The 13,161-nt window shown below is 37.8% G+C and overlaps 1 protein-coding gene across 3 annotated transcripts in view; it reads right to left on the bottom strand.

Moving 5' to 3' along the window:
• The window catches only part of LOC149545136 (U-box domain-containing protein 43-like), a 48,555-nt gene extending 40,134 nt beyond the window's left edge, over nucleotides 1-8,421 (bottom strand). Inside the window, exons 1-4 of one of the 3 annotated variants that reach the window (XM_089790530.1) lie at nucleotides 7,759-8,421; nucleotides 7,560-7,598; nucleotides 7,199-7,282; nucleotides 5,589-6,843 (exon numbers count right to left, since the gene is read on the bottom strand). In XM_089790530.1, the coding sequence (XP_089646656.1) occupies nucleotides 5,589-6,827 (1,239 nt within the window). In that variant the 5' untranslated portion in view covers nucleotides 6,828-6,843; nucleotides 7,199-7,282; nucleotides 7,560-7,598; nucleotides 7,759-8,421. Of the gene's footprint in view, nucleotides 1-5,588; nucleotides 6,844-7,198; nucleotides 7,341-7,559; nucleotides 7,599-7,758 lie in introns of all 3 variants that reach the window. The other 2 variants (XM_089790531.1, XM_089790532.1) reach the window with 2 other exon arrangements.
• Nucleotides 8,422-13,161: the final 4,740 nt, after the last annotated feature.

Raw genomic sequence — 13,161 nt, 5'->3', positions numbered from 1 at the left:
TGTCTTAATAAAGTTAATTAATCAAGTGGTCCTGAAATTTAAATAATATCATCAGGACTTATTTAATTAATTGATTTAATTATTTAATAAGGGGCCAAAAATAATTTTAAAAAAGTTAAATGATGTTGGCCCATTGTAACCTTTCAAATACTTCTTGGAGCCCTTTATAAGGAGGCAGTTGGCATCATAGGAAATCGTCATGGAGATATCTTTTCTTGTCTATTTGCAATTCCAATTGGAATTGAGTTCTTGTTTGCAGTTTGGGAGGTGGGAGAACCTCCCTAGTATGTATTCGCAGTTTCGGTGGGAATCATTCCTCACCCTAGTCCGTCTTCGGAAAGATCACTTTGATATTTCACATTGTGTTATAAATTTGTGAAGTCTTCTTGTATTAGGTAGACATGATTGATAATGTATTCTAAAGAATATTGGTGATATCGATTCCTTCCAGTAAAATGCATATTTGCTATCTGACCTTGGATGTAATTGTTTGGCTATTTCAAATACGCCAATTAGTATCATATCTGTGGCATTGTTAAGTTTCATTGTCTTCATTGAAGACCTCGCTTGTCACATTCATCAGCAAATACAATCATCGAATGTGCAGATCCATAAAGCTTTATAATTGAAGACACCCAAGCTTATTGAGCACTCAAGAGATTGAATACCATATGTGAAGTACTGAGAATTATACATGTACAAGAGAGGAGATTAAGTGTCATATGGGAAAGATTGAAGGCCAAATAGTCTTAGCCATATGGGTGAATTATTTGGTATCGTCCTACAAATGCTTGACTGTACGGGTCTTTTTCGTACAGGTGCAGGAGGTGAAAGTCAGTTGTTGTACAGGTGAGTTTGGCACTGTAAGGTGGAGGTGAAGGGTTGTCCACTGGCGGAGGTGAGGCAACCATGTAGGTTTGAGAATTCACTTTCTTTGTTTCTATATGGAGCATTGCATGCCTAGGCCAATCTTGGGAATGGTACATTATAGTGGTATCAAAACTATTAATCTTGTTAGCCTGTTGTGGGGAGATTGAGAGTTTTGGGGTTTGAATCATAGTGTGGCACCCACTGATGATTGAAGGCACTTAAAAAGATAGGCAAAGAACTCAGTGATGATATTGATATTCCATTACACATATTTGAAGCATGTTTTTTAGTAAGTTGGACCAGTCACTTTCCATATTTATACAAAGCATCCTTGCTCCAATTGAGATTGCCTTAAAAAAACCAAGACAGTTGAACATCATACCAAGAAAATTAAGGTAGTAGCTACTTCATGCTCAAACGAGATCTTGAGGATCTCCAACCCCCAAGTACCAGACGATGATGTCATCATGAAGGAGATATTGCATTGCACTTGGTAATTGAAAGTTTTTAGAGCCTTGATGACAGAAATAGCAATCCGTCTGCAAGGAGGTTTATACTACTAGAGATCTGTGCAAAAATCAAAGTGAGTAACCCACTTTTGGGTTTGGGATTGAAAGATTTGATCCATGATATATTTTATCACTTCTTGGTCACAATCAAGGAGTACCATGATAATAAGATTTTAGTTGCCATGGAGAGCATTCTGATTTTGTGTATTGAAACAGTGGAGGTAATATCCCAACCTATCATATCTATTTTAAGGGCTGTTTGTAATCTAGAATGCAATACTTCTATTGTAGCATGTAGATTGGTCAATAACATAGTCAAGCATTATGAAGAAAAAATAAAGTCTCATTTGCACAAGTGAGAGAAAGTTGGTGACAACAATAAGAGTGATGCACTAAATGAGCAGGATGAAGACATCACGGATCACTTCAGCCATTTGAGGATTTGCTGAAATACACTATTGCACCTACAAGTGGAGGACACCTAAGCCTACATGACAGCCACAAGGCTGAAGAGGGTGCTTGCATGGAGCTTGCCAAGTCAACATTGATCGATCAACTGCGTGAAGACACAAACTTGACCAGTGATCATTTTCATGGGAAGGGTCTAGAGTTAGTTAGGGAGGAGTTCTTCCTTTTGTAGAGCATGCAAAAGATGTGATCACTGGTTTTCAGGGAAGGTGGAATCTACATGAGAAGAACAAGTTACAGATGCACTTTGAGATTCCAAACTATTATTTTTGGAAAGTGTAATGTTCTTGTTATAAAATAAATTATTAATCAAACTATTGTTAATGGGTCGATTGATTTAGTATATCTTAGACCCATTTTGTTTTGTTTCTATAGGTTTGTGTAGCTGTTAGCTATCTTTGTACACCCTTGGAAAGTTTTCCCCAATGGGTATTGAAGCATGGCTAGTAGGTAGTCATTAGGTATGCATTTTGGATTATTTCTTTGTACAGCGAATTCCTATTGGAGTTCTGGATTTCTTCGCCATTTCGGAAGTGAAAGATCTTCCCTATTTGGCTCGTGCAGTTTTGGTGGGATTCAACCCTCACCCTATTCTGTTATTGCATGTAATACTTCACTCAGATTTGGCAAATCGGAGCACCATCTCTTGGCAAATATTAATTGAAGGTTATTTGAGTTCAAATCTTTACTCTTGTTTGGATTTATTTCATAAATTCGGATATATAAGTTTTCAATTACATGACTTAGTTTTCCCTTCGATCCGCACACCATCCGTCACTGTGGCTAAGCACAAGTCATGTACATCTGCCCATTACCGTTCTACATGACCATCTAAGTCTACTGTACAGTCATCTCCTTTGCTTCAACTACCGTATGGACTACTCCCACCACCATATGGCCCACTCCACTAACCGTACGACCTTCTTGTGTGCCTATTGTCTAACATCGTACATACTATCTGTGTGCCTACATCAAATACTGTACGGCCATCATTTTCTGCTCACCGTACATTACTTCATACTACCATATGGTATATCTGTTGGTCATCACCCTACCATACGACCTGTGATGTACAACCTCTCCATTGATCGTAACATCCGCATTTGGTGTTCGTACAACCCCTCAAACTAGCCATATTCCTCCATTAGATCGTACTACTTCCACAATAGCCCCACCTGAGTGACATTTCAGTATCTAACGGGAAAAGATCATTTCCAGAGAAAATCGTAGGGATGGGAACATTACAGAGAGTGATTGATTGGAATGTAAGCTTGATAGCTTGGGGTCCAGGCATCGATGTGTTTGATGAATGGCTTCAAGAGGATCTTGATGACTCTAGGCATGGCGATGAGTAGTGCAGCAAAAGCATAATGGAGGTTCGACGGCAAGCAATCTTTGGGCCAAGAGGATTGTAATGTCCCTAGTTTTTATAAATTGTTTTAATTATGTTAAGTAATTCAGTGCTCCTAAAATTTAAATAATATCATAAGGACTTTTTAATTAATTAATTTAATTATTGAATAAAGGGGCCAAAACAATAAATTAAATGATGTGGGCTCATTGTATCCTTTCAAATCCTTCTTGGAGCCCTTTAAAAGGAGGTGGTTGGCATTATAAGAAATCACCAGGGAGTTATCTTTTTTGTGTATTTGTGATTCCAATTGGAATTGAGTTCTTGTTTGCAGTTTTGGAGGTAGGAGACCCTCCCTAGTCTGTATTCACAATTTCAGTAGGAGTCGTTGCTCACCCTTGTCAGCTGTTGGAAATATCACTTTGATATTTCACATTGTGCTCCAAATTTGTTAAGTCTTCATTCGAAGACAAATTTGTATTAGATAGAGATTTCCGACATTGTAGTTTGAAGAATATTGGTAATATTGGTTCCTTCCAATAAATCCATATTTGCTATCTAACCTTGGATGTAATTTTCTGGCTATTTCAAACTGCTGACTAGTGTTATGTCTATGGCATCGTCAGTGTTCTTGCTTCCATCAAAGGCCTGGCTTGTCACATTCATCAGCAAATACAGTCATCGAATGATATACAAATCTCTCCAGCTTTACAATTGAAGGCATCCATGCTTATTGAGCACTAGGGAGATCAAATAATGTATGGGAAGAATCGAGAAATGTATGTGCATATGAGAGGAGGATCAAGTGTCATACAAAGAAGATTGAAGGCTAAATAGTCTTATTCATTCGGGTGAATTATTTGATATGGCCAAATGGATGCTTGAACGTACAGGTTTTTGTCATACAAAGGAGATAAGCAATGTGCAGGAGGTGGAAGTTGGCTGCCCTATGGGTCAGTTTGGCACCATATAGTGGAGGTGAAGGGTCGTACCGTGGAGGAAGTGAGTCGACCGTGCAAGTGTGCAGAGTCAAATCGGTATTGTTTGTATGAAGCATTGCATGCTGAGGCCGATCTTGTGGACAGTGCATCACAGGTAAAGCTGGGGATTAGAAAGGACTACACCTAGTCTCTGAGACTTATGCCCTATGAATAAATGCATGGAGAGATGCATCCAATTTCTGCAAGGGCATAGACCCCGATTTACAAACAAAATAGACTGATTGAACTATCACCGATGTGATGGTTTGAAAGTCTATAATCAAGCATCCGATATTACTAAATATTTACATATTTAATAGTAGACATGTAATATGTAATGTTCTTGATTTTAAAATTCTGTGATAACTTGTTTTGTGAAGTGTAAATAGTTTCTTCCCATCACATCCAAAGGGAACAAGGCTTCCAACATTGATGAGATTAAGATAAGAGTAACATTTAATGCTTCTGGATAGATAGCAATTTTCTTAGTTCCTTTCTAGAATTTTTTTACAATTTATGAGAGAAAAGGATATGCAAATATCATAACTTAAGGGCCTAAGAAAGTAGATTAATTCTGTTATAGAGAGTGCTTCCGGATCCATTGTATATGGTTATTTCTTCAACATTTTTAACACATTCAGTGTTCCATCATCAGGAAAAGGAAGACTAGTTCTCCTTGAAAGATTTCCAGGAGCTTTGTCACAACACAACCACTTATTTGTGATTAACTTCAATTGCTGATGTTGGTGATTAAACTAAGGCAGCATCCTAAAGATTGGCCATGCGGAGGAACTGTGTTTGGCCAAATGAGGAACAGATTTACCATGCAACCATTATGATGCTATTTTAATATTTCTAGCTAAAAACAAGTTAATCACTTGTCACATTGTGGAGCAAGTTTATTTCATCCATCATGTCATCATGTCTTCAAAAAGTTGCATTCATAGAGATGCCATGTATAGTGACACAAAATGTTTTGTTATCAACTCATGGGCCTTGAAGGCAAAAAAGGGGAATAACTTCTGGGTTATCTCACCAAAAAATGCAATAGTTAGAACAGAAATGGCCTTCAAAAATTGAATTGAAAATTTATTTCTTCAATTTATTGTTGAGGGAACACAAAAATGAAAACACGTGCTTTGGAAGATATATCTAAGTTTTAACTATGCCATTTGCATATGCTTGAGATTTCCGTTTCAAAACTTATTTCTTTTCTCAGGCTAACCAGAACTCGTACACACAACAATAACTAAATATCTAACATGTGATGCTAGTTAGCATGTAAACACCAATACCAACTTAGAAAAATAAGAGAATCTAAGTTATTGTTCATATTAAAGAGAATGTATAACTAAGCGGGTGGTCCTGCCTACCAGAAAAACATCATGGTTGTGGTCTTCCATTACTTACCTTGTTTTTAGTGTGATCAGTAACAAGAGTTTTCAATGTTGATAGAGCTGCTCTCTTTACATCCCTGTTGTGAGATTTAATAAGCACCTGTACCATAAGAGGGATCAGTCCTTCAATTGCGATCCAGTCCTTGTTGATGGACTTTTCTTCACACAGTTGTTGCATCTGTTTAAGAGTATCCTTCTCCTTCACTTCATCTCTTGACTGCAACTTGGACTTGGCTGCTTTGATCTTAAGACAATAATTGAGCTCCACCCATTCTTCAATTGACTGCTTGAGGGGAATATTTGGTCGGAGAGTGAAATCCAAAAGGGGCTGCCGTGTATCAGGATCTATCTTATTACCAGCTTCAAACCATTGTTGTATTTGTTTCCTCTCATAGGTTGTGCCTGTACTGAGACTCACTGGATCAATCATTACATCATTTTTAAGAGGACATATGAAGGATTTCAGAGGAGGAATGTCTTCTTTTTCTGGTGTGTTACTGCCCAAACTCATTAGTCTTTCTCTGTATCTCTTTTCAACTTGCTCTGGACTGTTTGCAGCATCTGCATGAGAGAGTAGAGCAATAACCTGTTCCATAAATGCTTCTTCTTCTCGTTCTTTCCTTACAGCAGCCTCTTCCTTCTCCCGCCTAAAACTTTCAAGCTCTTTGTTTATCTCAGAGGGCTCCACAGGAACTCCTACTGCTCTAGCAATTTCCCGTATCAGGTCATTTGCAAAACCTTGATCTGTCTTATGTTCTCGAAGACCCAATTCAAGCTTATCTATGATCCTAAGCTGAGACTGTGAAGCTTCAAACTCTGCATTCTGCATTTCACCCTGTAACCTGTTGACATTATCACGAATGTCTGCAGACACTTCAGTGCTTGCCAGAGATAAGAGCGCAAGAGATTTACCAATATCTCGAGTAACCTGTTGGGCCCTTTTGACTGTGTCTCGGCAATTAACCAGTAACCAAAACTTAGGCTTGGTTTTGCATGAACTAACCAGTTCATCAGCAGCTTTGACATCGTCAGACAGAGACTGGAGAGCTTGCCTTGCAGCCTCTGTATCCTTCAAGTCACGCAACCGCAATTCTGCTAAAACAGGTTGTATATCTAAAAGATACTTGGAAAGGACTTTAAAGCTCTCCTTCTCAATAAGCACATCCTGTGCAGCTACAGCAGTTTCTAAGACTTGTGTTGTCACAAAGGCCAAGAGTGTGCCAATTGGCACAAGTTCCAGAATCAAAGTCATAGCAACCTCTTAGCTTCTGCAGGATAAATAACATTATCAGGTTTCCACAATTTATTTGAAATGTATGAAATTTATTTCAAGATTTGATTGCATCAACGTTTTGGATCACACTTCATGATCCATAATGTTTACTCTTGCATTCTTTCATCCTGATGATGGATCACAGAGTGCGATCCAAAATGTTGATGTTAAAAAAAACTTACACAATCGAGTCCAGAAATAAATTTTATACACTTCTGCAGGATAAGTATAATTTGAACAGTCATGAACAAAAACCAGAAAACCCCCAAAGATTAAATGATAGCCACGGTCTCTAGAAACAAAAGGTAAAGAATCAGAAAAAAATCCAGAGGGTAAACTTGTGTATGCACCAGTTAGTGAGTTTGGCTTCAACGTTCAAATGCACTCATCAAAGGCGGCCCATAACCCTCTTCATTTGTGCGAAGATGGCTCAGCTGCAGTCAAGCAGGAAAGCTCTCTGATAAGGCTTCTGTCACAATTATTTTTTGCATACTGTAACAGAGATTAGTCCATTCTTTAATCAAAGGATTATCATTATTACAGAGAAAGATGGGCAAAAAATATATATAAGGCAAAATTTATAGGAATTAAAGTTACAAACTTAGTTTCCAGATAAAACAATACGAAATTGAAACGAAAACCTTAGCTTCCAGAAAAAGACCAGGAAATATATAAAGATAAGTGGCATTTAAAAAGGAAAAGACACCGAACCTAGCGTGCAGAAATAACCGCTGGGAAAGACAACATAGTCTGCAGAAAATAGTTCACAAAAAGGTTAAGGAAATAAAAACCCTCATTGTGGAATCATTATACTTCAGGTAACCTCACAAAAAAATAACAAAATTCACATCAAAAACCCTAGTGCCCACGGGAAAACCACAATAATTGTACCAAAACAGTAGCATCTTACTTGATTCAGGCTCCCATGTTGACGTGTTAGGAGCTGTAATGATAACGGTATGGCTGAAAAGTTGCCAAATTTGTACCAGAAGAGTGCCAAAATATACTTATTTCCTCCTCCTTCAATGAAGAAAGATGTAAACATGAATCGTAATCAATGCTTAGAGTCACTTTCCCACAAGAAACTGAGCTGAGAAAACCAGAATGAGCCAGTGAATCAGCTGCAAAATTATCTATGCAGAGAAAAATATACAATTAGGCCGATCTCTTGAAATATTGTCTTCAGGTGGAATCGAAACGGTACGTCAGAAAGAAACCAACGACAAACAGTACCATCTTGACCACAATTTGTCGCTTTTCTTGTCGGGCAGAGCGAAATTGCCCGGCACTCGAGCTGCTGAGTTTCTCGTTGACAATTTTATCGTGGTTTGAAAATTCGACTTAGATAATTTATCAGAATAATTGAATTGGTTGGCTTGAAATGGCCTATATAGCTTTCAGTCAACTATCGACAAGTTCTCGAAACGCGGAAATATTCCACTACGTGAAAAAAAACAAATCCGAGTCTGTAGACTTAGTAATCCCGTGCTCTCATAGATGGAAGCGTCTCCACAGCCAACAAAATGGCTGCTGTGTTTAAACTTCCATTTATTATTTACTAGCAATGGCACCTAGTGTGCAATAGGTGTGACTAAGATATATTGAACATTGTTGCCCGGATAATTATATGAGAGAGAATTAATTAAGTTAATTAATGGAGAGATGGGGAGAGAAAGAAATTATTTTCCACTATCCCAATATATTCTTTCTCCCCGTACTTTAACTTCTAGAGAGAAGTTCGGGTTGCCATCTCTCTCCTTCAAACATTTCCTCTTCTTATACTACCTCTCTCTACGTACTCAAACTTTTAGAGAGAAGTACAGGTTTGGGTTGCTATCTCTCACTCAAAATTTTCTCTCTCCATGTACTAGAATACTCTCTCACTACGTACTCTAACTTTTTAACCTAATCCTAACCCGAATTTCCCCAGTGTTAGTTATTGCATGAAAACTCAAAAGCACAAGAGGTTTTCACTTGGGTTTGGTCAAATATCTTGCAGGCAACAGATTAGATGTAAAGATAAATCTCTAATGCGTTAACTCTCAAGCAAGGTAAAGCACGTGAGCAAGCTACAGAGAAAGAGAGTTAGGAGCAGCTTCCAAGCGTTGGAGAGAATTCATCCTACACGTGGTAAGAAGGGAGGCAGCTCATGTCATGATAATTCCATAAGATAATTGACTTGGAGTCAATTTCATTACAAAGTCGATCACATTTCCATGTGAATGTGTGGATTTTGATTATGCAATGTAAAACAATACTTGAAGTTCTTTGATAAAAAAAGCAGCACCCACGACATTCCTTGGAACCTTAGGCAAGGCACATGCACTATTTTTTATTGAAGGCTAGATTCATGTGACCTACGGCCTTGAGGGAGACTAACACAGTCGTCTGCAACTCACTCTTCAACCCGCAAGTCTCTACAAGGCATTGAAGCAAGCCCAACGTGCCATTTGTTCCATCATTAAGATTGCTAATAGAAGACAAATTATAAAGTGGGAAAATTCAGTGAAATTCGTACCCACCAGATAAAGTGTTACCAGACACATATATGAAAAGGGAGTAGCAGTGGGTAGGAAATTCCTCAAGCACATTGTAAAAACGTTTGAATATAGTGAGAAGTTGTAATTTGTGCCAAGATGTATAAAATACCGGTTTCGTGAGAGAAGTGTAGTCGTTGGAAGAAACCAACCAGGTGGGGTTAAGGTTTAATCTATCCGGATTGTGTGAGGCTTGAAGTAGGATGTTGAAAATTATGTTCTCAATCCATGACCATCACTTCCATAAACTTTGGAAATGATGCACATTGTGTTTAACATAATGCCTTCCACATGCTTGTAATTCCTACACTCTCTCTCTCTCTCTCTCTCTCTCTCTCTCTCTCTCTCTCTCTCTCTGTTGTGACATCACATAGTTGATAAGCAATCGTGTGGAATGGAATATGTAGAGAAACCATTGAGAAATCAATGCTCTTAAATAAAGAATGTGAAGTAACTCGCATCTTCCTAGCATGCAGCCAATTCATTGAAAACATCGGAATGGATGGAAACTATTTAACATAATGCCTTTGTTGTATATGAAATGTGTGCCTTCTTTAAGAGTAAATGGACCAAAATGGTATTGGTAAAGGTTTAAAAATATATTATGAATGCTCTAGATAAATGTTGGAACCTACGAGTGAAAAGGAGATTTTGATAAAGTTTCATATTGCCTCGAGAAAATGAAATATGGGATTTGATACGAGGCAAAGGGAATATTGACTTCACATTCGACATTGCACTAGGACAAGGATTTGGTAAGTGATACTATGAGGTACAAATTCCAAGGTAAAGAGCCTCCTGTGATATTAACAAGCATGCTTCTCGAGATATCAAATACAAAGATGGGACATATGGAAGTTGCAGACTTTTGGAAAATGATGTGCAAAGAAGATAAATCACCCCTGGCACAACAAACATTGGAAAGTGGTCTAGCCCATGCAGGAAGATACCCACTTGCAGTTCAGTGTGCGAATTTAGTTTTGGAATGTATCAAGGCGCATGATCGGAATTCCAGGGGCATCAAGACATTAGGAGGTAATGTTGTGGCGAGGCTAGATTTGGTATCTATCTCCATCACATTCAGACTACCAGTAAGAGAATAATTCACAGAAATATCTAAAGAACATGCCCAAGGATACTTCCATCAAAATAAGAAAACATGTTTGAATGCCATTGCTAGGAATTGGTTGGATCAACCTAGACGAGGACAGTCACAGTTGCCAAGAATGTTACGCAGAAATATCTTTAATGAAGACATTTCTGATATGATAATTCTTCTCAATAGAGTGGTTGGAAATCAGACGGATGAAGATTTTCAAGATTGGATGTTTTTGTACATTAATACCATCACCACTAGAAAACAATTTATAGATTGGGGAGAAATGATTAGTGATGCCCTTCATCACCGGTTAATATAATTCAATGCAAGTCAGGGGTTTTACATGTCCTTGTACCTAATGTATGCAATTGCTAGTATGAAATCATGGCTTGGTCTTAATCCTTATGGGGAGTATAGCTTAACCACACAAATTTATAATTATTACCCCCAGTTGCAATTAAAACAAAGCAATGCACACTTTCATAGGGTGAATGATTCTTTTTCTATGCTCACAACCACGAAGCTATAGGGAGATATAGGACTCTGAATTTCACCTGAAGCAATCAATCTCATCAATACTTATAGTAGCTTCTTCATACAGTACCCCCGATTCACTTACATCCGCATTGGAGGTTTTCAAGACTATCCTCTCATGTTGCCTCACTTTGTAGATGACTGGTTGGTACTTTCAGAAGTTTGTAGGCAAATTGGCCAGGTAAACAAAAAGTGCAAGAACAAAAGATCAATTCCTTTCCCAATTGGCATTGGGCTCTACAGTTGTCTTTCTTCTTCAGATGCTCAAAATATCGAGAAAACCATGGTGAACATAACTTTACACTCTTTCCACAGTCGCTTCCCATTTGATGGCAGTGGGTATGTTAAAAATAACTTGGCACTTGAAACCGACTATCTCCATTTCCCTACAATGGAAGATTATTGAGCAAATTGTGAAAATGACTTCAGAGTGAGAAGAAGGGAGTGGATGAGATTCACAGTACAACAAATTATTGATTACAAAATGGGATGGGATGTGACAGGCATAATAGAGGAAGGGTCATACTTGATTGATCCTTTCTTCTTTGAGCGGATACAATTATTAGAATTGTCGTATATTAATTGGTCTCTGCCATAATTGAAAGACCTCAAGAAAAGAACCTTCTTTGTGATTCAATGAATTGAAAACTAGTTAAAGAATAAAGTCAAAAAAGTCATAGCTACTAGATCAACAAGAAGAAGCAGTGCAAAGAAAAATAATAATTCTCACGAAGGTACATTAGTTTCATCCATTCTGTCATCTATCCCTACTTCCTCAAGCTCTTTACATAGTACACAGGGTGGATATGATGGTGAAGATCAGGATAAAGGAGTTGATCTAATTTCAGCATGTGAATTCAACACGGTCACCAGGAAGAAGAGATCAAAACCCAAGGATAAGACTTTAAAACCAATTCAACAGATGATAGATGAAGCTCCCGAGATGAACACTTTACCATCATTTCTAGATGAGATGATTCAATCCATAGCATCTCCTATACGCTCATTGTCTCTTGAAAGTGTAGAAGCAACTCAAGAGGTGCCAGTTGTAGAAAATGTACATAACTTGGATTTATCATCTATAGTCCTACAGGTTCCTTCAGTAATCAGCCCATCTACCAGTATTTCAACATCTTGGTTACAACAAAGTTTGGAAAGAAAGAAGAAAAGGATGATCCAATTGGAAGCATCAAATCTAGATGTTGTAGCTGATTTAATGCATAAAGGTGAAAAGATAAAGAAGACTAGAATGGATTCTAGACTGGCAGTGAATCTTACCTTAGGAAACTTATTTGTTGAAATTGCACAACCAGTCACAAAGAAGGACATAAATGAGGCAAATGAATATGATTTTAGCATCACTAAAGTGGATCTAGGCTAGACCACCAATTAGAGAAAGAACACAATTTTCAAGTGTTAGTTGTTGTCCTGATGGAACAGTCAAGGAGAGATAAGCAAGCTAAGAATCAACTCAAGTGTCAAGTTCGAGCCCTTTCTTCATGCATCTAATTGATGATCGGTGATTCCCTTCCAGATCCTAGCTCATCTATGAAAATTACAAGAGATCCCAAGAAGATGTTTGATGAAGAAACCATTCAAGACATAGGAGAATGCAAAACTTATGGTAAGATGGTGAAAGCATGGATAAAAAGTATGAAAGAATGAGCATCAAGCCTATTTTAGGAGGTTAAGGTGACGTATGCTAAAGCGGATCATACATAGAAAAACATTTAAAAAGAGTTAACAACTCTCAAGGAACAATTATTACATATATAGTAAGTGATGCATGCAACATTTTGGAGAAAAATTGATGCTAATTTAGTAGAGATTAAAGGAATGGACAACGATATAGTCAAATCATTGAAGTTAATCATCAGTGGAGAAGAAGAGGAAATTGACATATGGCTGGAAAACATCGGATGGAAGTTTGATAGCATGAGTCAACAATTGGAAGAAGGAGAACAATTCTTAAACTCCTGCAAGCTATTGAAAAAGAAGGCCTTGGGGAATATATCAATGATCGTAGAAGGTATTCCTATTAGTGAACACACTCAAGATCTAGACATATCTTCCATTTTGGAATGCATAGAGGCAAAAATCAGCATTGAAATTAGCAGTAAACAAACTTCAGATGCTAGCATTA

Source organism: Cupressus sempervirens, chromosome 7 (genome assembly GCF_028749045.1).
Source record: "Cupressus sempervirens isolate cs-2001-9-10 chromosome 7, ASM2874904v1, whole genome shotgun sequence".
NCBI classification, from domain to species: Eukaryota; Viridiplantae; Streptophyta; class Pinopsida; order Cupressales; family Cupressaceae; genus Cupressus; species Cupressus sempervirens.
Note: the sequence above shows the minus strand (reverse complement) of the source record. Positions and strands in the feature narration are given on the sequence as shown.